General features: G+C 43.6%; 2 protein-coding genes across 3 annotated transcripts in view; one reads left to right on the top strand and one right to left on the bottom strand.

Moving 5' to 3' along the window:
- Positions 1 to 3,361, top strand: part of NIM1K (NIM1 serine/threonine protein kinase) — a 43,284-nt gene extending 39,923 nt beyond the window's left edge. Inside the window, exons 3-4 of the mRNA XM_080933588.1 lie at positions 767 to 1,035; positions 2,549 to 3,361. Of these exons, the coding sequence (XP_080789714.1) occupies positions 767 to 1,035; positions 2,549 to 3,298 (1,019 nt within the window). The 3' untranslated portion in view covers positions 3,299 to 3,361. The remainder of the gene's footprint in view (positions 1 to 766; positions 1,036 to 2,548) is intronic.
- A 3,694-nt stretch (positions 3,362 to 7,055) lies between these two features.
- HMGCS1 (3-hydroxy-3-methylglutaryl-CoA synthase 1) lies at positions 7,056 to 23,374 on the bottom strand. 2 transcript variants are annotated; one of them, XM_080933566.1, is made up of 11 exons: positions 23,267 to 23,374; positions 18,531 to 18,589; positions 14,471 to 14,928; positions 13,974 to 14,099; positions 13,136 to 13,300; positions 12,580 to 12,745; positions 11,561 to 11,731; positions 10,969 to 11,075; positions 10,347 to 10,472; positions 10,028 to 10,191; positions 7,056 to 8,812 (listed from the first exon to the last, which is right to left on the bottom strand). In XM_080933566.1, exons 3-11 carry the CDS (start codon positions 14,916 to 14,918, stop codon positions 8,723 to 8,725), a joined length of 1,563 nt encoding a protein of 520 aa, XP_080789692.1. In that variant the 5' UTR covers positions 14,919 to 14,928; positions 18,531 to 18,589; positions 23,267 to 23,374; the 3' UTR covers positions 7,056 to 8,722. The 2 variants fall into 2 exon arrangements, with proteins under 2 accessions (XP_080789692.1, XP_080789691.1); XM_080933565.1 differs by lacking the exon at positions 18,531 to 18,589 and having other exon boundaries at positions 23,267 to 23,370.
- Between the last annotated feature and the right edge of the window lie 702 nt (positions 23,375 to 24,076).

Here is a 24,076-nt window from a genome sequence, read left to right as displayed (position 1 = left end):
ATCAGTATAGTCCTCCCTCCATTAGTACAGTCCTCCCTCCAAGAGTACAGCCCTTCCTCCATCGGTACAGTCCTCCCTCCAGCCGAACAGTGATGGGCCCATTTCCTCGAGCCCTCACCAACACAATATAGACAGAGTGTGCCTGTGTCCTGGACTTTATATGTCAGGCATATAAATAAAGTAAAATAAAACACAGTCTCTGCAGGGAGGGTGAGAGTGATAGGAAGGCAGTGTGTATAAGCTAGTGAGCTGAGATTGTGTGCTCTGAACACCCGGTTCCTGGGTGCTGTGGTAGCCTCACGTGAGTGTTATGGCTAGCCTTGGAGGATTGTGAGGGTTGAACTGAGTAAAGATTGGAGACAGAATGATCTGGACAACAAAGGGGAAAAATGTTCCCACCCATAGATATGTGTGTCTCAAGAACGACCAGACTAAAGGGGAAGGGAGCTGGACAGGAACTACAGATGTCGGTTCTTACCAGGACTGCTGTCTGAGCAGAGCAAAGGAGATTTAGCTTTATCTGGTGAAGATTCCAAGTGAAAACTCCTTTTAAAGGCAGGAGTTGATGTCCAAACCTGGGTGTACATATTGATAAGGACTTGAGGATTATTTTCCATTTCCATTGATTTGGGAACCACGGAACCTCTATGTCTAAGAGAATGAGGGAGACCACCCAGAACCCCTCCAGCTTCCATGCCTACTTTCTCATTAAAACAAAACAAATCAACAACAACAACAAATCCCTTTATCTCCTTTTTCATTCCAGAAAAGGTGGCCATTAAGATTCTGGACAAAACCAAGTTGGACCAGAAAACCCAAAGGCTGTTATCCAGAGAAATTTCCAGCATGGAAAAGTTGCACCATCCCAATATCGTCCGTCTTTATGAAGTCGTTGAGACTCTGTCCAAGCTCCACCTAGTGATGGAGTATGCAGGAGGTGGGGAGCTCTTTGGGAAAATTAGCACTGAGGGGAAGCTCTCTGAACCAGAAAGCAAGCTCATCTTCTCCCAGATCGTGTCTGCTGTGAAGCACATGGTAAGTGGGTTCCCACTCCAGCTGCCTTGGGACATGGGGGCTTTGGTTCATTTGTACACCATCATCACAGTGTTGGCTCTGTGGTGACAGCCATGTGTGTGACCATGGTCCTTGCCTCCAAAGCAGCATCCAGGATCTTGGCACACAACAGGCCCATGGCTTCTCCAGAATTCAACAGAAGCCACTCAAAGAAGTCAGATGAGCATCCTTCTCTTACAGCCACACTGATGTCTCCAGACTCCTGTTGTGCCTCTTAGATGGCTTGTCATTGCTCCTTGGCCCGTCTTTCCTGTACCAGATGCCTTTATACCTCACCTCATATCTTACATTTTAGCCCTATCCACAGTTCACGACCAGCCTGCTTTCTTCTCCTTTCCCTGTCGGAAATTTGCTTCAGTCTCAGGCCTGTTGATACCAAACTTTGTTGTTTTCAGTGACCACCTCAGGTCTTACTGCCTCTGTACCCCACATTTTAATACTCAGTTAAGTCATTTTTTAGTTCCTGGGTTCCTTGTTTATATAAAGCTGGATTTTGGGAAGCATACTGCCTAATTCCTTGGAGATCCATTGTGTGTGTGCTCACTAGGGCCAGCCATACTGCTGGGCACACGAAATGAACTTGACTTGTGAGTCTAACTACCAGATGTCCAGAAGCAGCAGCAGAGTCTCCAGCAGAGAGCACTGGTATGGGTTTGCAGAAGCCCTGTTGCCTACCATTTCTCCCTGCCCTTTGGTCTCTGTAGAGAGAAAGTCGTGTGGAAAGGACCATGCTGAGAACTGCCCACAGAAGCCTTAAGAAGCAAATGCCAACATCTCATTTAATGCAGAGGTCTCATTCACATTACACCGATTATTCATACAGCTGAAGGTAGATTTGACCCGTACTAGTTTACGGATCCTGTGTTTTGAACTCTAAGGGTTCATTAGGACAAATGGCATTAAACCTTTACCCAAGCCTCTTAAACTAAATTGGTCAAAGTTCCCCAGACTGTTGCCTGAATTAAGGGCAGAAAGGGACATGTACTCGAGACATATTGCAGACTCTGTTGCAAGAAACCTTCTCAACTCAATCTTTCTTTTTTGCTAAATTACATGAGCCCACCCAAAGGAGTATAGCCAGGGGTTGGGAACAGCCCCAAGACTTCCTGCTCTTGGGGCCAAAGGAATACTTGGAAAAATCAGGTAAGACCTCAAAAAGCAAGGCTTATTATTTGATTGTGTTCCAAAACTATGCAGTTGCATAAGATCTGGGTATCTTTTCTGACATGAAGTCCAGAGTTTGCGTGACACAAATTCCAGTCTTCAACCCCACAGAAGACACAAACCTTTGGCCTATTTGTGGGGGTGCAAGCATCACACTGGGTTAAAGGTTGTGGCAGAGTTTGCTAATATAAGTTGCTTCCTATTGAATTTCCCAGGTTGTCTATCGTCACCCTCCTCTCTGCCGAGAAACATATATTTTCTACTTTGTCATTTACTTCTAAACCGACTCTTCTCTTATGTCTCTTCATAGCACGAAAACCAAATTATTCACCGAGATCTGAAAGCAGAAAACGTGTTTTATACCAGCAGCACTTGTGTGAAGGTGGGAGATTTTGGCTTCAGCACCGTGAGTAAGAAAGGCGAGATGCTGAGCACTTTCTGTGGGTCTCCGCCCTACGCTGCGCCCGAACTCTTCCGAGATGAGCACTATGTCGGTGTTTATGTGGACATCTGGGCTTTGGGTGTCCTTTTGTACTTCATGGTGACTGGTACGATGCCGTTTCGAGCAGAAACTGTGGCCAAACTAAAGAAGAGCATCCTGGAGGGTGCCTACAGCATACCCCAGCACGTTTCAGAGCCTTGCCACCGGCTCATCCGAGGAGTCCTGCAGCCCACGCCCACGGAGAGGTATGGGATCAACTACATCATGAGCAACGAATGGATGCGAGGGGTGCCGTACCCCACCCCTTTGGAGCCTTTCCAACTGGATCCCAAACATTTGTCAGAAACCAGCACCCTCAAAGAAGAAGAAAACGAGGTGAAAAGCACTTTAGAACACTTGGGGATTACAGACGAACATATCCGGAATAACCAAGGGAGAGACGCTCGGAGCTCTATCACCGGGGTTTATAGAATCATTTTACATCGGGTACAAAGAAGAAAAGCATTGGAAAGTGTGCCAGTAATGACACTGCCAGAACCTAAAGAAAGGGACCTAAGGAAAGGGTCTCGCGTCTACCGAGGCATAAGACACACATCTAAATTTTGTTCAATTTTATAAATGCTATCAGGCAGCTGGGAGCTACCCATGAGCACAGTTTCTGCTTTTAACTTTTCTCCTACACAATTTGAATGGAAGCATTTTTGTAATTTTTAAATAAATTTGAGATATGCATACCGTCCCAAAGTCTCTTAGCCTGGAAGCTGGCGTGTCTTGGGAGGTTTTTTTTTTTTTTTTTTTTTTTTTTTGTCGTATGTCAGCCTTTATGTATTTAATGGAGAAATACATGGATTCAGGGCTGTGTGCCAGGTGCTATTTAAACACTGAGAAATAAGCTGAGCCAGTCCCCTTCTCTTGTGTATAGAATATTCTAATACACAATGTGGACACTTGCTAGCAACTGTTTTTGTTTTTAAGAGAGAGATGTCAAATAGTGGGGGTGCCGTGTGGACTTCCCCACACGGTTTTCTGATGTTAGATGCCTGCTGCTTCTGGATTAGATCTTTAAAGCAGGCCACTTTGAGTGGATGGCAGTGTGCTGGGCGGGATAAAGCAGTAGCAATAGTGAGTGGAGGAAGGTAAATTCTATGTTCAACAGCCAAGGTTATAAATTAAATTCCTCCAGATAATGCTTGTGTGTGTACCAAGTGGTTTCTCTCTATTTCTTGGGGCTTGGTATCAAAAAAAAAAAAAAAAAAAAAAGTCTTAGAGCAAGAAGGAAAAGGTCATTCATTAGCTTGAGGCGGTGTACTGCCAAATAGGCCCTTGTACGAACCTTTCACACTTGCCTGGAAATAGTCACAGCATCAGTGGCTGGAGGAAACAATGTGGCAGGGAGGACCCGGAGGCGGGCACGGAAGCTGTCAGTCTATCCCGACCCCCTGGTCCATTTAAACCCCTCTGTTAAATATACTTCTTGGAGGGGTTGAAACCTGGAAGGACTCAGCACAGCACGTAATCAGTGCTGTAAAAGTAACTGTCAAGTTCTAGATACCAGGGTTACATTTGTCTTACCAGACCAGGCAGTTCCACCTACAGGCCTTGGGATTCAGTGAGTCTCTGAGTGGGCAGGAGCCGGTACCGTGATGCTGTCTGTTCATACAGTGATGCTGAGCTACAGTCATCACTGCAGCTGCTCTGGAGGCTGTAACCACGAAAGGATCCTAGTCCAACTGCCTTATCCTCGGTAGACTGTAACTGTGTCACTTCCTGCTCCCCGTCACCACAGCTTCCAAGAGGAACACACCAGCACCTCTTGTTCCCAAGACCTTTTTTACCTCCTTATTCTACTTAGGGTTAATTATCTTCATCACTACCTGCTGTATCTTCATTTTGCCGTTTGCCCACTGGCCTACATGGCCATGTTAGTCTTAGATTAGGAAGAGTTCTTATTGGGGTTCCTAGTGTAAACATCCTCCTTGCCTCCTGGGAGCCCTAAGTGGTTGGAAGGAATTACAAAACCTTCAGGTCACTGACTGCAAAATGGTCTATCTTACTTCCAGCCTCTGGTTCCCACACCTGTAAACTTAAACACCAAGAGACAGATAAGCCATTGTTAGGGCATGCACGCTGATGTCTGGAGAACAGCACACCAACCCTGCAGGTTACTAATACATCTGGTGCCTTGGGCCCTTCAGGTTATTTGCTGCAGTTGCTTGCAGCATTGAAGTCTTATGCTGATGCAAGGGGATTCCTACACAATGGGTTATGACAGACAATGACAAAAGAACCAAGTGCTCTTCTAGGTTTTAGCATAACTGGAGGACACACTTTGGGCAGGAAATGCACAGCCATAGCATGAGTAGGTTGTCAATTCCAGTGAGGATGAACTGCTGTTGTGCTTGTGCGAGTTGATGACACTCTTGCTCTGGCGATACCCAGATCACAATGCGATACCCAGATCACAGCGATGTGATTCTGTTTGCTTGCCATCCTTGGGATGTCTGTTCAGTCTTGCAGAACGAATCCGAACATTCATATCTCCTGGAGTTTCTAAACATTTGTTCTGTGCTAGGGTGGTTGGTTCTACAAGGACCACCCCATCTAATGTTTGTCATGGCTGCGGTTCAAACCGCAGAATACCAAGACCTGCATAGATGCCCCCTGTCAAGGTCACAGGTAAATGTTCTCATGATACTCTCCCGTTGTAGGCCTTACAATCTCCCCTCCGCCTTTTCTGACACACCTAAGATCCACTTGCACATTTGTCCAGATTGACCAGATTCATCAGCAGCTTCTGCAATTCCTTCAGTGCTTATTTCTACAGACAAAGGGGGGAGGGTTGTCCCCACTTGGGCTGTGTTGAGACTTCAATTTTGCTCATGGAGAACAGTGGGAACATGGGGCAGGACTTGGAGGCCAAATTACATCGGTTGTCTTAGATGCCCTGGCAGTGTCTCTGGACAAGGAGCTGTCCCTCCCGATACAGGAAGCCTGTTTTGCAACTTTCTACTGTGCTAACTTACTCTTCTGATCTAACTTTCATAAAGAAGGGTGAAAACTCAAGATTTTATTTAACCTTTAGATAAAATCTTGGCCTCAATGTAGTCCCCCTCTGTAGCAAGAGACTGTTTTGTTTTAAAGACTCTGACTTCGGGTTCCTTTAATTGGTGGTTGACTGACTTGAGGCTATCATGGTTTTTTTTTTCCTGTTTTGTAAGTAGGCAGTAAAAGCTGGCCAAACTCGTCTTTATCTTCCGCCCTCCCCATCTTGTTCAGGTAACCACAGAACCCAATGCTTTATCTTCCTCTTATATCTTCAGATGACAAGTCTTAGTAGTGACAGTTGATCCTACATGTCACATGTTTTCATAACCCTGTTTGCCAACATCACGAATGTTTCCAGGGTTGCAACAATCCCTTTCTCTGGGGAATTCTGGCTACTGTCTTCTCACAGAAAAGCATGTGGGGACAAGATGCCACAGGAATTCACATGCCAACACTGCTGAAAGGAGCTTGTTCCTGAATAACTGAACTAGTGTTCTGCTTTAGGGGGAAAAAAGGAAACACAACTGTTTTATTTGTAATCCTCTGCATCAAATTACTGCCTCAATAGAAATAAAATTTGTACTATGAATCTCAGGTTGGCTACTTCTCCCTACAATCAATTAAAGACAAAACAAAACAAAAACCAAAGAGGAACCTTTAACCTAAGAACAAATCTTAAAAAGTTTGAAGAGAGACATTAAGATCAAGTGATTTCTGCCTTGGGCATAGCAGCACCTGCTTGTGATCCCAGCACTGAGGTGGGGGCAAGGAAATCAGTCATTTAGACTAGCCTACATGGGATGGTCTCAAAGAAAACAGAAGTCTTGTCATTTAAAATGAGCCTGATACAGCCTTAGCTTTATCGACTTCTGGTTCGGTGTTTTCAGGAGGCCGAGTAGCAGACAAAAGATGAACTCTCAATTATGTCACAGCAAGATCACCGTTTCCGTATACAGTGTGGACGACAAAGCAGGTTCCCCACGGGACCAAGAAAGGTACAGCTCTTAGGATCCTAGAGTACGCAAAAAAGAGACAAAAGGATCCGAGAGAAAACTGGACTAATACTAGGCCGTTGATCCAGAAAATAAAACAAACTGAATCTAGATCCAAAATGATAACTAGAGCTATGCGAGAACAGTCTGCTGTTTCCTACTCGTAAAAGGGGTAACAAGAAACACACTGTATTTCTGGTGTAAAGAGAGGCTCACACTGGGTTTGGAAATGTTGGAAGAATAAGCAAGTAAGGAACTGAAGGCTCACATTTAAAGTACCTATTTGCCGACTCCATGAACAAACAGTTTGCTCAGAAAGGAACACTCAAAGAGTCGAATTAGTTGTCTAAAACTTTATTTCAAAGTTATTCGCCTTGCTATTAGTAAGGTGTGGTTAACACTCGTGCCAGTATCGCCGGGTTTGCCCATTGCCGGCAATGGACCCTGAGGAAGCCCACTTCTTGGCACCCAAACGTTAAATTACTTTTTTCAAAACCTACAGAACTCTCAATACTTGCAAAAAAAAAAGAAGAAAAAAAAAAATGACATGCCCCATTTCCCACCATTCCTTAAATCTGAGCTTACATTATTCATCTAGAGCACTGGATGTTAAAATGAGATCATTTTAACCAATCAAAGCTGTACAAATCAAAGTCCTACCAGTTAATATTGACAAGAATATCTTACAAATGCTACATTTCATTTCACCTTGCAATCTGAAACATTACATGTTTATGTGTTCATTTTAGATAACTGAAACTTCACAGAATTAAACACAAATAAAGTGAAAGAAATTTCTCATTCTGTACATTAGTTCCGACTACCTGTTTTATAGTCTGTGAGGCTCATGTCATTGTTCAGCACCAAAAATCACCCCAAGAACTTTCTAGTGCATTTTCTTATTCATCTCGTGTGGTAGTTTTTGTTGTTTTAAAAGTCAAAGTTTAGGGAAAGAAATGTTATGAGTTCTACTACTAGATCTTGAAGTGAATATTCCTTTTGGCTAATCAAGACTTTGTGAAATTTTCACTATGTAAAAAATGTGGGTTAATTTTTCTTATTTTTATTGGACAGATACAAAAACAAACAAAACACAAAACACACAAACTACACAGGAGAAAAGGTGTCGGTGAATTTAGGCTGTCAGTCTATAAACTGGATCTGTAACACTGTAACCTAATAATGCCCCGCCCCATCTTTCCTACTTTATACTTTAGTCCACAGGGAAGGTGCTCAGGACCACAGCAGCAAGCATCCACACACCAGCTCCATCTTGGTGCCGCTGAGCACCAGGCATGGTGACCTGGCCAGAAGTTCCCATAGCTGTGTCCACAGCGCCCAGGTGTACCCTGAGTGCTGGGACAGAGGCCTGCTCAACGCCAGCATCTTTCTGCTCACCTGATTATAGCTAACCTTTCCTACCGATGCCATCCAGATCCTAGAACCGTACCCCCTTCTTTCTCTTCAGGATTTACAAATCTTAAAAAAAAAAAAAAAAGATAAATGTTTGCCTTGCCATTTTAAAGCAGGGTTTATGTGTAACATTTAAATTCCACAATCCCCAACCTAGAAAAGTGGTTTTTTGTTTTTGTTTTTTCCAAAAGCTACAGGTACTTTTTAAGTATAAAATTCTTATACATAAAAAAAAATTAATTTTTAAAAATTGGACACTATAAGTACCATCTCTTTTTGCCTTCAGAAGCACTCAGTTCACACCACGTTTGAAAACGAAGCCGCATGCGTACAAACATCCAGAGAGGTATAAAGTTCTACAGAGCCCTGGAACATCATTGGGGTGCATTCACCATTGGCCAGACCACAACAGGAAGCATGTTAGCAAGTTCAGCAGAGACTTTTCCAAAAACGCAATAGTTTTCTGGGCTCTGTGTCAGTTACATTACATTTTTAAGCAACACGTAATCTGTAAAATTGTCCCAAGACATCCATTCCGCCAACCGTTTCCAGCCCCATCCCAGCCCCAGGCTCTGTGAAGGCCACAGAGCTCTCAGTGCTCCCCGTTGCTGATGACAGCTGACTCAGGTTCGGCTGAGGTTGCGGGGAGTCTTGGCACTTTCTTAGCAGGGCTTGGAATGTGCTGAAACAAAACGAAAATACTCATTGGCTTTCACAGTCTTTGTTTCTCTAAGAATCATAGGACTAATTAAAGTACAGAGAGAAGCTGACCCTAACATACACTGTGTAGAAAGCTCCCAGGCTTGACCTTACAGTGAAATGATTATGCAATCGCTCATGTAGTGAGGAAGGCCTCCCAAGAGTTTGCTTGTCATAACGTAGTACACTCAACCACCTCCATGTTCCAGAGTGCACGCATCACGGCCGTAACTAATGGAAAAATTAAGAACTCCACAGTTGAAGTTCTTGGTTTGAACCTGGCTTTCCCACTCACCTATACATAGGTACATACGTGGCTACCCTATAACCCTGAGTGACAAGACTTCCTGGGGCCTCATTCTGGAGTTAGTACCATTTGTAAACCTCAAAGAAGCTAGTATAAGGCTTATAAGGATTACGATAGGAAATGTAACTAAAGTGCCTAGCATGTAACAGGATTCACCTGAAACTTCTGAGAGAAGTCTCAGAAATATGGGGGGTTCAGCATCCTCCTTCTCCACATTGTCCACCAGCCCTGAAGACACAAACGAGCCTTCTGTCTAACCCAAACTTCCTCTCCTTCAGTTCTTAATAAACCTAGTACTTAGCATGTGCCTCCTGCAACTGGGAGGATACAGACGGACTCTCAGCCCAGAGTCCAAAGCAAAGGGAGTCACAGAGCCCTTGCTCTGACTGTCTGCTTTACGGAGATTTCTTTTAAGTTGCTGCATCTGTTAAGGCAACTGCACTGGCTGGTTTTGTGTCAACTTGACACAAGCTGGAGTTATCACAGAGAATGGAGCCTCAGTTGAGGAAATTCCTCCATGAGATCCAGCTGTAAGGTATTTTCTCAACTAGTGATCAAGGAGGGAGGGCCCAGCCCATTGTGGGTGGTACCATCCCTGGGCTGGTAGACCTGGGTTCTATAAGAAAGCAGGCTGAGCAAGCCAGGGGAAGCAAGCTAGTAAGTGACAGCCCTCCATGGCCTCTGCATCATCTCCTGCTTCCTGACCTGCTTGAGTTCCAGTCCTGACTTCCTCTGGTGATGAACAGTGATATGGAAGTATAAGCTGAATAAACCCATTCCTCCCCAACTTGCATCTTGGTCATGATGTTTGTACAGGAACCCTGACTTATGGCAGTGAAAACTTCTCAAATCCTGCCAAAGAAGAGGATCAACACAATTAGGCTTACTGACCTCCGTTGCTGTGTTTGAATGCACAAGTCCCACTCCTTCATCCAAACTGTGGTCATTTGTGAAGGGGCGCCGGGCATAGGTTCTTCTGTGCTTTTCATCCACTCTGACCAGGTACCACGTTCCTTCAAAGAGTGAGTCTACTGAACACTGGGGAATATAGTTGGCTGAAAGGAAAGGCAGAGCATCACAAATTACTCATGATATGAGTCATCTGGCAACCAAGCTAAACAGAGTTTTCACTGACATCACACTAGTACTAAAGAAAGCCTTATATACTGCATGTTTAACATGACCGTAGGTCTCGAACATAGTATTTTACCTAAGTGATGTGTGTCCTCTCTGAGCTTCATGTTTTCAGCAAAGACATCGGGCGCCACACAAGTTCTTGCATCAAGCCTTGATTTAAGGTCAGACAGACTTGCTGTTATTTTATCAAGAGCAGATCCTAAAAGAGCCAATAAGTTCAACATTAAAAGACCAAGAATAGCACCTCTCAAAATAACTAAAAGTGCTGCCAAATGCAAGTAACACATCTATCTCTTTTTAAAACTACTGGCTATTGTTTAGCTAGAACATGGATGGTATCTTGAGACAGCTTCCAATCCCGGCTGATATTATTTAGTACCAGCTAGCCCATGTGGGAACTGAAACTATACAACTTCTCTATGGCCAATCCTCAATATAGTTTTCATTGATGCCAAGTTTCCCCTCAATATTGTTTCTTCTTACTCAAGGAAAGCATAAATGTTTGCTTCAATACAGCCAAAACCAAAGGGGGAACTCAATCTGCTATTGAAGCAGAGTTGTAGGGTAGAGAGTTAGTTATGGAGAGCAGTGAGGAAACGGAGGATGGAATGGTCTACTGACAGACTGGTGGCTCGTCTGAGACGGTGCTGAGGCAGCCTTACTGCAGTGTGCTCTTGCTCAGAGCCAACCCATACCTGGGGTGGCATCTTGTGTGACTTTAAGGGAGTACAGAGTTGCAGCCAAGCCAGAACCATAAGAGAACACTCCAATCCTCTTCCCTGCCAACTGCTGAGGTGAGTACCTGTGGAAAGAAAGAGGCACACTTAACAGACACAGACTACACAAGCAGCCTATAGCAACACAGGATCTAACCTGAAGCTCTGCTTACGGTGAGACATGGTCTGCCTACACAGCCCAGGCTGGACTTGCACTAACCATCTCCCTGGCTCAGCCTCCTGCATGTTAGGATGATGGGTGGGTACCGTAAGCAATCTGACCTGAGGTTGTGGTACTAGACTGTATACTCAGCTTACATCTTTTAGCAAAGGATGGGACTCCATAAAACTATTAAACCCCTCATAAATCCTCATCATTAGAGACTTGTGGTCCAACTGCAAGTAAAGAAATAATAAAACAAGGGCCAGGAAAGTCGACAAGATTAACAACTACTCAGCAAGAGATCTGCAGCCTTTCTGTCCTTCAATCAGTGGATGGCAGCACACCCAACCTGAAGACAAAGTACCACTTACAGGAAAGGGGTGTCAGAGGACAGAGATTCACACTCACTGTGCCAGAACAGAAGCAAGGGAGCCATATACAGAAGATGTGTACATATTTCCGTTCTGATTGGATACAAGCAAAGACGCCTTTGTTTTCTGGTTGAACAGCTCAGAACTGGCCTTCATAAATGCCTTCTCCACATCTCTGTCAAAGTAAGTATCTTCTAATTTAACGTCCCTGAAAGAGGACATTAGGAGACAATTATATACAACTATGTACAATTTTAAACACCATGCTTTTATTTTATTAGTCGTTGCCCTAATTGATACTCAAGTCTGTGAATACATAGGGCTTTGTTTCGCCATTTTTAAAAGCCAGGGAGCAACGAACCTTGTTATAATTGTAATATATGATGTTAGCCAACTGTACAGTCCTTTGCCTAACACTGTTACGGTTAAGTAAAGACAACTTGATCCTGACAGGCTGATAGACTAACAGACCTGCTGAAACTTCAGAGCCACTAAACCCAGTCAGTCACGCCCATCCATCTGGTTTAAAAGGTCGTGACATAGGAAAAGAAGCTGCTCGAAGAACAGAGAGGACAAGAGTGAGTTCACCATGTGCAGCACACTAGGAGTCTGAACCCTGAGGACAGGCTCAGTCCTTCTAAACAGCAGGCGGAACCAGGGCAGGAGGACTGCAGGGAGGAGCGAGAGTGAACGCAGCTGTGGAGAGCACTGCTGTGTCTCCGAGCACACTATTATGCAGACAACAGTGACTGCAGCTAAAATCAGACATCAGGAACGTGAGTAGAAATGAGCAAGGAATTTGTAGGTAAGCCAGCTGCTACCTCTTTAGAACTGCTTTTCATTAAATAATTTTTTTTTCTGAGACAGCATTTCTCTTTGTAGCCCGAGCTGTCCAAAAATTCAGAGACCTGCCTGTCTGTGCCTCCCAAGTGCTGGGCTTAAGGACATGCACCACCACCACCCAACTAGAACGGAATGTTTTTTGACTGTATTTTTAGGTCTCTATATAAAAATGCTTTTTATATAGAAATGAGCACATCGTAACAGCTTTCTTACCCAAAGGCTTCCAGTCCACTGTAAATACTGTTTTTATCTCTGTTTTGATCGTTAAGAAAGTCATTCAGGAACATCCGAGCTAGAGATTTCTGCACCAGCTTACAGTACGGTGAGTGAAAGATCATGAAGCCAAAGTCATTCAGGGTAAAATCTTTATCCTTTCCCTCTGAAGGAGAAGACCAAGAAACGATGACATCCACAGAAGCCAGGACATTTCACCTTGACTTTATCTTTATTTACTTATTAACAAGTTTACGTACTACACTACAAAGGGAGTGAAGGGGTCAGTAACAGAAGAGCCACCTGCCTGTGTCCTTAAACAGTGACCCCAAATCCTGTCTGATGAAATCTCTCAATAGTTTAAAATATGGATTTTACACGTAAATTACACATACCCAGAGACTATGGGAAAATGATATTTAGCACAGGAAGTGGTAGAAAGATATTAATGAAGGCTGACTACAGAGATTCTCACTCCAGTCAGCCCGGACATTAATGACACTGCCCTCCAGATACCAGGATCTCACTCAAGAAAATTGGTCGGGGGAAAACCCACCTTTCTGCCACTGGGCCCGGATCTTTTTGCGGTAGACAGAGTAGCAGCGGTCCAGTGCGCTGAGGTAGCACTGTATGGAGAGCTTCCCGTCTACCACGGGGTACTCAGACAGCATGTCGGGCTTGTAGAAGTCGTATGCATGCTGCATATGTGTTCCACGAAGCCCTGGGAGAACCGAAACAGAAGCTGAGACAGTCCTGCTTTGCCATTTTAGTAGCATACTGCCTTGTCTATATCTCTTCAGCCAGTCGACCCTGTGAAGCCAGTATCATTTAAATAAAACCTAGTATCACGGGCACTGAGACTCAAGTTTCCTCACTGACTCTAACCAAGAAGTGATGCTGGTATCCTGAAGACAAATGCTCTCACCAACGTGAGCGTGTTACTATTCTTACAGCTTCACCTTCACCTCATTTTACTTCTTTGCAAAGGGAAGACGAGTCTACCTTTCCACAGTGATACACAGAAGGCACTTGGCAACCAATAAACACTCAGCAAGTTGTAGCTTCTACTACTGTATTCAAATTTCTCAGAACACCGGATCAATAAAATAAGTAAATATAATAAAACGGTAAGTATAAACAAATAAGCATGCTATAGCACAGACCTATAATCCCAGGTGTTTAGAAGCCACAGTATGACCAAAGTTGTAGGCCTGCCTGGGCTACAGAGACAGCACAAGGCTAGCCCACAGAACTCAGTGATAACCTCCACCTTGAAATTTAAAAAGGAAAGGGCTGGGGATAAAGCTAAGACATAGAATGATTGCCTCACATGCACAAGGCCTAAGGTTCAAGCCCAGCACACCACAAAAAATAATGTCTTCTCAATCACTCACCTCGGTCAAAAACTAAAGGAGCGTTTGGCCCAATGAGCAGAGCCACAGCCCCAACTCCACCTGTAGGTCTGGCATTTCCGGTGGCGTATATAGCAATGTCTCCTGCAACTACCAGAGCATATCGTCCTGAAAAATATAATTCAAAGTGATTACAATTATGAAATCAGGCAACAGGGACTCAGGTCTGTTATATTTTCTCCAGAATATGTATTACTAAAATTAAAAGAAAAAAAATAGCCCAAAAAGCCTTCTAAATTTTGAACAGATCACTTTTTCCAATTCACATACACTGAAAGTCGTCTTTTTAAATGAATCTGGACTAGTATAACTAGTATAACTTGCACACAGCGCAGACTAAACAGCCACTGGCGGGCTGGATTCTACTCATTACCAGAGACCCTACCCTCAAGGAGGGCTTTTTGTGTGTGCGTGCATGTGTGCACATTTACTGTGTGTTCGCTTGCTTTTGTGTTCCAGGACACAGACACTGAACATACCATCCCAAGAGCTGGATTCGATCCAGTTGACGGCGTTGAAGACTGCGGCTGTGCCCCCATAGCACGCGTTGGTCGTATCTATCCCTTCTATATCTGTATTCCCAGACTCCTCAAACAGCTGCATCAAATTAGACTTCACTGATTTTGACTTGTCGATGATCGTCTCTGTTCCGACTTCTAGCCGCCCAATGCAATCATAGGAAAGGCTATTTCTCTCCATCAGTTTCTGAACCACAGTCAGGCAGAGAGAGTTGATGTCTTCACGGTCTGTGCAGAAGCCCATCCTGGCCTGGCCCAGGCCGATGGTATACTTTCCAGCATCTACACCATCGTATTTTTCCAACTCAGCTTGATCAACGTATTGAGAAGGAAAGTAGATTTCAAGGGCAACGATCCCCACATCTTTCGGCCAGCAAGCTTCCGCATTCAAAGGAAGTGACCCAGGCATGCTGAAAGAGCTGAACAGAGACAAACAGACACATGGCTTCAGATTTTACGTTGCTGACTTATCAAGTTCAAGGCTGCAAAACAGAGGGTGATAGTTCAAGTAACCTGGACCAGTGCCTCTCAGCTCACCATCCACCTACACACAGAGTTTGCCAGTTTCCTGCAGCATTTATCACCCTGCTGCTAAACTAACACGGAGACTGAAAGGGGAAATCCATGTTACCTGTCCTCCGCCGCTCTAGAACCAATAGAATACAAGTACAGGCTGCTACAGTGAGTTAATTATTGAGATTTTCGGGGACTATCCAACCAGAAAAGCTTGGCCCTTAGAACATGAAATATTTTCATAGCACAAAAGTCATTAAGGACATATTAAAACATAAAAGATAAGCATCCAGTAGCTAAGTTAAAAGACGTTGCCTTTTTGGTAGGTTCTTGTACTCTAACCCACGTCGGTCTGAGATTCTAAGTCATGAAGGTGGGTTAGTATGTGTGGTCTGAGCCAAGGCTCCAGCATAGATTGGCAGTCTTTCAGGAAGACATTAGAGAGCTGCTTCAAGTCTGCATGTGTGTATTCTCTCCGATGTGTAAGGCAGTGACAAGAAGGCAGCCATCTCCAATCTATAAAAGAGCCTTAACAAAGAAGACACCACGTACCTTGAGCTGTACTCTCGAACTAAAAAAAAAAAAAAAAAAGAAAAAAGAAATCTGATGGTTTGTTGTTTAAGCCTTTCAGACTATGTAGACTATGGCGTTATTTTCATATGGTACCCAAGCAGATTAAAAGATCCAGGTGACCTCAACCAAGTCCAAATGCTTCCTAATCTGTTCATGTCTTCGACTTCTCTATACCCCACTTTGCCAAGCATAGTGCACGTACTACTGGATGGGAAAACAGTAACTACATGTAATAATTTGTCAATTATACCTTTTAAGCCCCAAATTACGGACTCTGGTTCAATGCTCAATACATTAAAAAAGCAACTGTCAACACCAACAGTTAGACCCAGAAGCATCAGAATACAATCAAGAAATGATACAAGGGGTTTGTTCTAGTGACAGTGTAGTAAAAGTAAGACGGTCTGCCTCCTACATCTTCAGCTCCTTTTCTGTGTCTCAAATCGAAAGGAGTAACTTCAAAGGCTCTCCATCAATTCTGTGACTATCTAACGTTGGTCCTCACTTCACTAACCGAGGTTCAAATAAAGACATAAAGGAGCTGCTGGTTACTAGGCACAAATTCTGAATCAGGTCCCTGTCCTAACCCAGAACAAAAAGGTCTAAAACTAGCATCAGGGCACGCCTTTAATCTCAGCACTCAGGACGAAGTGGCCGGTGGATCTCTGAGTTTGAGGCCAGCCTGGTCTACAGAGTAAATTCCAGGACAGCTAGGGCTCTTATACAAAGAAACCTGACCAAGAAAAACCTAAATAAATAAGTGAATTAATTAGTTAATTACATGACTAAAGACCAACATCCCAGGCACTGAATCTAATCTCTAGAACTTCAAAGAAAAAATAAAGGAAGCCAGCCTACACACTTATGTAGGTACGTACGTAGTCCTTCAAAAAATGTAGGTTAGCTCAAACAGCCCACAATGCATCAAGTTCACAACTACTATTGTGTGTGTTCGCAAACAAGCTGTATGTATATACTGTCTGATTTGGTCAGTATTATTCATTCTCAGAGAACTTTTCAGTAAGTTCCTTGTAAACAGATATCCAATTTGAAATACAGCAGATGTTAACTTGGGGGGAGGGGGATGAGAAAACAAAACAAAAAATAAACCAACCAAACAACAGTCAGCTAAAGAGGATAAAAAGTAAAGGAGAGAAGAAAATGAAGCCATCACTTGGTAGTATTTAGAAGAACAGAGGTTGATATAACTTTCCAACTAAAATGTAACTGTGGGGTTTCCTATTAACCATGTGCTCTTATATCCTCCCCAAAGCCAAAACAGACCAGCTGAGCAAAGGTCAAAATGCTTAAATTATAGTATGTTGAGATCTGGTCTTTTGCTATGCTAAATAATGGTCACTTCCAGAGACCCAGGTGGTGTTATGTGACCTTATCCCCCATCCCTGATTGGTAAATAAAGATGCTGACAGCCAATAGCTGGGCAGAAGAGACACTGGCAGGGTTTAGGGTTCCTGGGCTTTAGGCACCATGGGGCACCTGAAGAGCACCATGAGAAGGCAGAGAAGATAGAGAAGCTGCCATGGGGTAAACATTTTAAAACAGCCATGTTGGTTGGCTAACTGGAGCTCAAAGCAGCCCATACAAAAACATGGCAAATTATATAGACATATAACATAAAGGATAGATATCTGTCCATCTTTTGTATAGATTAAGGTTTTTTATACATTAAAGGTCAGACATGTCTTTTATCCAGAAACTAAATGGCCAAAGGTGGGGTAGAACCCTTGGACTGAGATTAAATTTTTAATAGTTTGTTGGCTCCTTATCTAGTCAGAGAAGGAGATAATCTGTTTAACTATTCAAAAAAACATACTTTTCTGAATAAAATTTTGAAAATCTAACAGTTAAAAACACAGCTTAAATTCTTGGTAATAAGGTAGATTATTTTTCACAGTAGTGATCGTGCAAAAGAAAGAGAAGAATAGTCAAGATTCTGTATTTGTAATAAAATACAAAGGTCTCTCCTTTCAGTCTCAACTTTACTAAAGGCGAGGGCCTACCCACGACTTCCAGTCAGCCTGCACCCTCAGGAGGTCCTCCTCCACTCCCTAAAGAGACCACACCTCTAACTAGTCCCAACAAAGTCAGGCAGAGAAATTCGGTTACTACTTCCCTCAATGGCTGAGACGCACCAGCTTTGTGCCTCGGGCTATTCTGACAGTCTCCTAGCAGAGCTCGGTGCTCCACCGTGGGCTCTGTCCTAAACTGAACTGTGCCTCCAAGTTTCTAGCAACTGCAAATTCTCAAGCTTTTCCTTTGCTGTTTATGGTCAGCAGCATTCTCGAATGAGAAATGGTACTGTGATATTGGGTGTAATCAGGGTGCTGATCTAAACACTGCAGTTCCATTCTATCCCCAAGTATCCACCGGCTCACCCCGAGCCAGGTAAGTGTCTTTTGAAACTGTAATTTAAAAAGCATTATTGATGCTGCGTGTGGTGTCAAACTGCTGAAATCTCAGCATTTGGGAGGCTCAGGCAGAAGAACTGAATCAGAGTTACCAAATTAGATCCTGTACCAGACTAACAAACACCAAATAAATAAATAAAGAAAGAAAGAAAGAAAGAAAGAAAGAAAGAAAGAAGCCAGCCCTATTGGCTGCCATGTCTGTGATTATTTCAGATTAAATTATATGGCAACATTTTATTACCTTTATTTTTCACGTAACAAGTAAACACTAACTCTTAAATATAAAGTTATTAAGTCTCCAGACACGTTTATAGCATTAGCTAATTTTTAAAAGTAATGTATAGTTTTAGGAACATACGGCTCTACGCGTGGTGGTACATGCCTTGAATCCCAGCATTTGGGAGGGAGAAGAAAAGTCTATGTGGCACATACAAACTGTTATTAGCCAGGATCAGAATCACACCCCTTAGAGAAAACACCTTCCATAACAAGGGCTGGTGCCATACCTGTGTGAAGGACAGAGAACTGTAGTCTCCAGGTCTGTCACCGTTTCCTCCTTCAGGCACTAGGAGTTTCAAATGAGAACTTCTTTTAAAGTCATAAGGCATTACACAAATCAATGACTCCAATTCAAAGAGTTAAAACAGGGACTTCCTTATCAATATTATATGAAGCAAAAAAAAAAAAAAAAAAAAAAAAAACAAAACAGAACAAAAATTCAATGAGTGTAGTACTTAAAGTTTATGGAATGCTCGATCCTCTCTAGGCAGCAGGTTTGGCTCCGCTGAGGAACCAACCTCAACCAGATCACCATTCAGACTATGACTGGACAAGAATCTGGGAGAGGGACAGCCTTTTCTATAAACACGGGTCACCAAGAATCAGGATGAAGAAACAGAAGTAAGCTTCTAGAATAAAGGGACCTACAGACTCCAGAGTTTACTCTATACTAAGGAGTTTTAGCAATAATTTGTGTCTTTTGGACTCTCGATGACCTCACTTATAAAAGTAAAGGAAATGCCCTTTCTTTCTCTTCCCAGTTTACTCCAAAGGTCTCAGAAGATAAAACGTGAGAACTGCTCTTCAAGATAAGACACCACTATTGCCAAGGAAGGCAAACTGCTGAACTGTATCTGGAGTCCTAGAATAAGTAAACCCTGAATTTGTAAGAAATGAGATAATGACATTGGGGGGAGGGGTATGAGTCTGGGGGTGGGCTTTGATTACAGCGTTACACATATACTTTCGGAAAATAACTTATTGTTTATCTCAAATTATGCCATGGTCTCTGTAAATTAAGCAGGCCAAGCCAAGACCATTTCCATAGGGTAGAAAATACCATTCCTTCCCCATGTTGAGATAAAGTAACTTAGTAGGGTCTTAAAGCCATGACTGTAATTTGTAGCAAAGGTTTTTCTTCTAAATGTGACCATACACCTTTTCTATTTGTTTCTTTTTGCAGTGCCGGGATCAAATCTAGGGCTTCCCTTAAACCAGGCAAACACTGGCCACACCCTCAGTCCTCTTTCTATTTTGATTAAACTGGGGGGACGGGGAGGACACACAAAGAGAACCTGAGCACACTAATGCAAGAAAGAAACAGAGAGGGCTGTGGGGCTAACACAGGGAACATACAGGACATCCATACGATCTGAAAGAGAAAAAAGGCAGTAAATAGCACTTTGGAGGAAAACCTATCAGAGTTTAAGCTTGGATTCGGTTTTCTACATTTACTGAGAGATTCTACAGTTCTGCAGCTTTAATCTGAAAAGCTTGAAACCAAAGCAGAACAAAGTTCAACTTTTTGCATGCTGACTGTAGAAAACTCACCTGAACTCATGTGACATGTCAGTCAAAATGCAAGCAACACTACAAATATTGTTTCTTCAGATTTCATGAGTAAGGTGCATGTGAAACAGATTTCACCTTTAGACGTGGGTCTTGATGACTACAAAATATCTATCTATCTATCTATCTTCAAAAGTTTTAAAACATGAAACACTTGCTAGAGAGATGGCTCAGCGGTTAAGAGCACTGACTGCTCTTCCAGGGGTTCTGAGTTCAATTCCCAAGCTCACAACCATCTGTAATGGGATCCTATGCCCTCTTCTGAGGTGTCTGAAAACACCCCAGAAGAGGGCATATATGGTGTACTCATATAAATAAAAAACTAAATAAATCTTCATTTCTGATAAAGAATACACAACCTATACTGTCAAAGTCTAAAGAAAGACTGTAACATCTTTTCAGAGAACGTTAAAAGGAATGATCATGGATCAGGGAGCAGTTAAAGAATTGTAAGCAGCCACATACACCACAACAAAGGCTTAGAAACCTGCAAATCACAACACAGTCTTTTTGAATTTGGCCAAGACTAATGAGACTGTCAAGATAGAGTTGATACTACTTTCTTTGCTGACATTGACTCAACAGGATTCCTCCTTTTAGCTAGCTCACTTCCCAGCCTTGATTCAAACAAGTACACAGATAAACTAATCTACCACACCCTGGTACTTGATAAATGTAAGCAATTACTTGCTGGTCTATTGCATTGTTACTGTAGAGAAACCAGTAATCTTTAGAGCGTTCATCTTTCTTTAGGAGCACATAAGGAAAACTTGTTACAAAGTTGTACAGTGTATGTCTCTTCTAAGTCATCTTTTTCTACAAAACTTTCCAAATACATTAGTTTTCTAATCAAGGACCTGTATTCCTATACAGACACATCATCCACACTGAAGTCAGCACAGCCCACACCACTGAAATATTAGTTATAGGACTCTTTCTATCTGTTCATTGGACAGTATTTTTTGGTTCTTTTTGTTTCTTGAGAGGGTCCCTGTTTGTAGCTCTGGCTGCCCTGGAACTGACTAGTAGATTAGGCTGGCCTTGAACTTGCAGAGATCCAAGTTCTCTTGGATCTGCCTCACTGAGTACTTAGATTAAAGGTAAGCATGATGTCCAGAGATCTGATTCTTTTGAACTATTTTTTTGAGCAGTGGTAGAGACTTAAGAGTAAAGAACACTTAAAGATTGGGTGAGTTTGGAATTATAGCAACTGCAGGACTTTTTAGACTCAAATACTTATTGTCAGTAAGTTTTGCTATCACTTTTGAGATAAACTAAGTGTACGGGGCCAAACAATGTTTTGGAGTTTAAAGATACTGGCTTCCTACCACTACTGTTCAAAGCAAAGGGTAGGTTTGGATCATACCCAGATACTAGTCTGAACATTGCAAGGAGCCCAAATGGAATCAGAGCATCTGCTAGTCTCCCACAAATTCTCACATGAACCCACACTTAACCCTGCCAAGGGTGAACTTTAAAAGGTTAGTTTCTCTTTATTGCTCAGTTGACAGACATTAAGAGAACATCCACAAGTGCTGAGCATTAGGATGAACAGATTAAGACTCTGGTGCTAATATGCAGCCATTCATTGGGTAACATGTTTCTCAACCTTTTTCATCTAAAACTGACACAGTGGTCAGCTACATGGCTTTCTGAGACTTGCCATCAAGTACTGAGGGTATGTTTTAGTCTAAATCGTCACTTTTGACCTCTTCGCTTACATAAATGTAAAAATGTATGAACAGATTCTGATACACAGTTCATTATCTCCTCCAACCACAAATTCAGTTCCCCTGGATAATGAAAAATCTAGCCAGATATTAAATCATTCTAGAAGACAAAACAAAACACCCATGTTCCATCAATGTGTTGGGATTTTCCATTTCTTCTAAAAACAAATGTATCTAAAATCTCAGTTAAAAAAAAAAAAAAACCACTCAAATAAGTCCATCTGTTAAATATGAATAAGCAATCAAGGAGGATATTTATGAAAAACAGACATTGAAAGCAAGGCCCAGATGACTTCAAACATAATCTTTATACTCCCTCTTCCCCATTGCCAGACAAACCTGAGAACGTTACACTAAAGGGAAAATTTGCTAATTTAGGAGAGAAACATCCACAACAAGAAGACAGCTTCTCTCCTTGCTCTCTAGCTCCATGCAAAAATAAAGCTGAAACTTAAAAGACTGATCAAAGAACATGAACTGTTTAGAAGTCTCAAAGAATCATTTGCAGATATCCGTGGGGGGCTTTCAGTCTGTCTCCAGTCTGATGGAATTTGTACAAAAAAAAAAATTTAAACTAGGGCATGGAAGGAAAAATCTGTAACTATGAGTAGTCTGACTTGTTGTTTAGCATGCTTCTCATGATTCAACCCTAAAATACAGCAAAGGTTAGCTGCCATCAGAACAGGGGTTCTGCCTAATCACCAGCAGGAGGGAGGGGTTGCAGTAGAGGTGGGTAGAGATGTCAGTCAGATGGCCTGAGGCCAAGGCCACAGGGGCAAGCTTGGCAAGAAGAACAACCTGCCTACTCCCCAATTCCCTCCTCCAGAAGGTTGCGAAGCAATTCTTTCCCTACCACTGGTCAGAGAAGGTCACGTTTCCAAAGATTTCCATACACCTAGCTTTGAAACTTCCACGACTTAACCCAAAGTCTGTGTGTGAGAAAGGCCATCACAACTTAAGGCTGGTTGTTATAAACAGTCGTAGACCGTGAACATTATTAGCCGGTAGGGAGGGGGAGGGGAAAAAGAAGAGAGAGGGGAGGGAAAGGGGGAGGTACCGAGCTCACTAATCTTAGATTTTAAGCAAGCCAAAGGTGTCCAGAGCATCAATCCTTGGCTAGGTCTAAATCACAATTGTGATTTCTTGCACCTGATTTGGGGAAAAGTAACACTGCCCACTTTCTCTCATCAAGGCTGTAAGTGGAGGCAGGACACACCCCCTGCCAACCTACAACCCTTCCTCTGAGCTTGAGCTTCCCCATCCCTTTGGGGTACACCATTAACCCCAGGATCGCTCTGACAGCCCGGCTCCCTTCTCATCCCCTGCTGACGTCCCCACTTCGGTGGTCACAGGCACCTCTAAGGCGACTCCGACTTCTGACTATGTCATCAGAACCCGGGGCCCTCAACGCCCTTTGCCTTCTCTCCGCGTCCCGCCTGCCCACAGTGGAGTCCGGGTCCCCTCTTGCGTCTCTCAGCGGCCCGGGGTCCCCCAAACCCTCGAGCTCCCCACACAAGCCCACTCCCAGCGCCCCATCCTCCGGCCCCGTCCATGCTTTAGCCCTGACCAGAGCGCAGTCCCTTCCGGCCTAGTCAAGGACACTGCCTCCTCCCCGCACACAGAGCCAGCGGCCTCGGCTGGCCCGTCCCGCGTGGGACACTCACCCAAACGCGATCGGACCCTCGGAGCGGGACGGAGTAAAGCACGGAGGACGGTAGACTGTGCCTCCCGCCCTCAGCAGCTTTATAGCCACCGACCCACCCGACTCCCGCACTGCCGGGGAGGGGACGGGGGGCGGGACAGCGGCTCTCTTAGCCAATCACGGCACTCAGAGTCGCTCGGGAGCGCCCGTCCCTCGATCCGCTTTCTGCCAATGGGAAGAAAATGAGAGGCGGTGACTCGCTAGGGTTTTCCCTCGCGGCTGGAAGGGCGGGGGAAGGGGTGGGAACGAAGTCTGAGGCCCGGGGAAGTGGGGTGAGACGGTGACGTAGGGTGGCCCGAGAACGAGCCTGCCAATGACGGGACAGCGAGAGACGGCGAGAGCCAACGGGAGCGGAGTGAGAGGTTCTCCGACCAATTGAAGGTCAGTGAGAGGAGATAGGAACCAATGGCCACTCCGCGTCCCACTACTGGGGAGAGATGGTCAAGTGTGGGAGGCGAGTTGGTCCCTGCTTGGGAGGCTGTCAGGTTGCCTAGCAACCACAGCTAGGCTTCACCTGTAAAATTTTTGAAATACTTGATTTGAATTCAGACTTGATCCTTTCTAGTTTCCAGAGCAGCAAAGTGCCTCTGCATCACAAGCTATAGCATAATACTTCACCCAGATTTCTAAATTTGTAAGTATTCTAAATGTCCAATTTAAAACTACGTTGGCTTTTATAGAAACTGTGATTGAGACAGTAAGTAAACCTAAAATATGATATTTTAGGGTTTAGGGGTCAATGAATGATGCAGGTCTTGTCTGAAAAGGGAAG

This window comes from Micromys minutus (assembly GCF_963924665.1).
Source record: "Micromys minutus genome assembly, chromosome: 20".
In the NCBI taxonomy this organism is placed as follows: domain Eukaryota; kingdom Metazoa; phylum Chordata; class Mammalia; order Rodentia; family Muridae; genus Micromys; species Micromys minutus.
Note: the sequence above shows the minus strand (reverse complement) of the source record. Positions and strands in the feature narration are given on the sequence as shown.

Bases quoted from the DNA above. Each gene is read 5' to 3' on its own strand.
- HMGCS1 (XM_080933566.1), bottom strand. From the start codon at position 14,918: ATGCCTGGGTCACTTCCTTTGAATGCGGAAGCTTGCTGGCCGAAAGAT. The intron at 13,301-13,973 runs GTGAGTGATTGA...CGGTTCTCCCAG, and splicing joins TCCTTTAGTTTTTGACCGAG to GGCTTCGTGGAACACATATG. The intron at 11,732-12,579 runs GTAAGAAAGCTG...GTCCTCTTTCAG, and splicing joins AGTGGACTGGAAGCCTTTGG to GGACGTTAAATTAGAAGATA.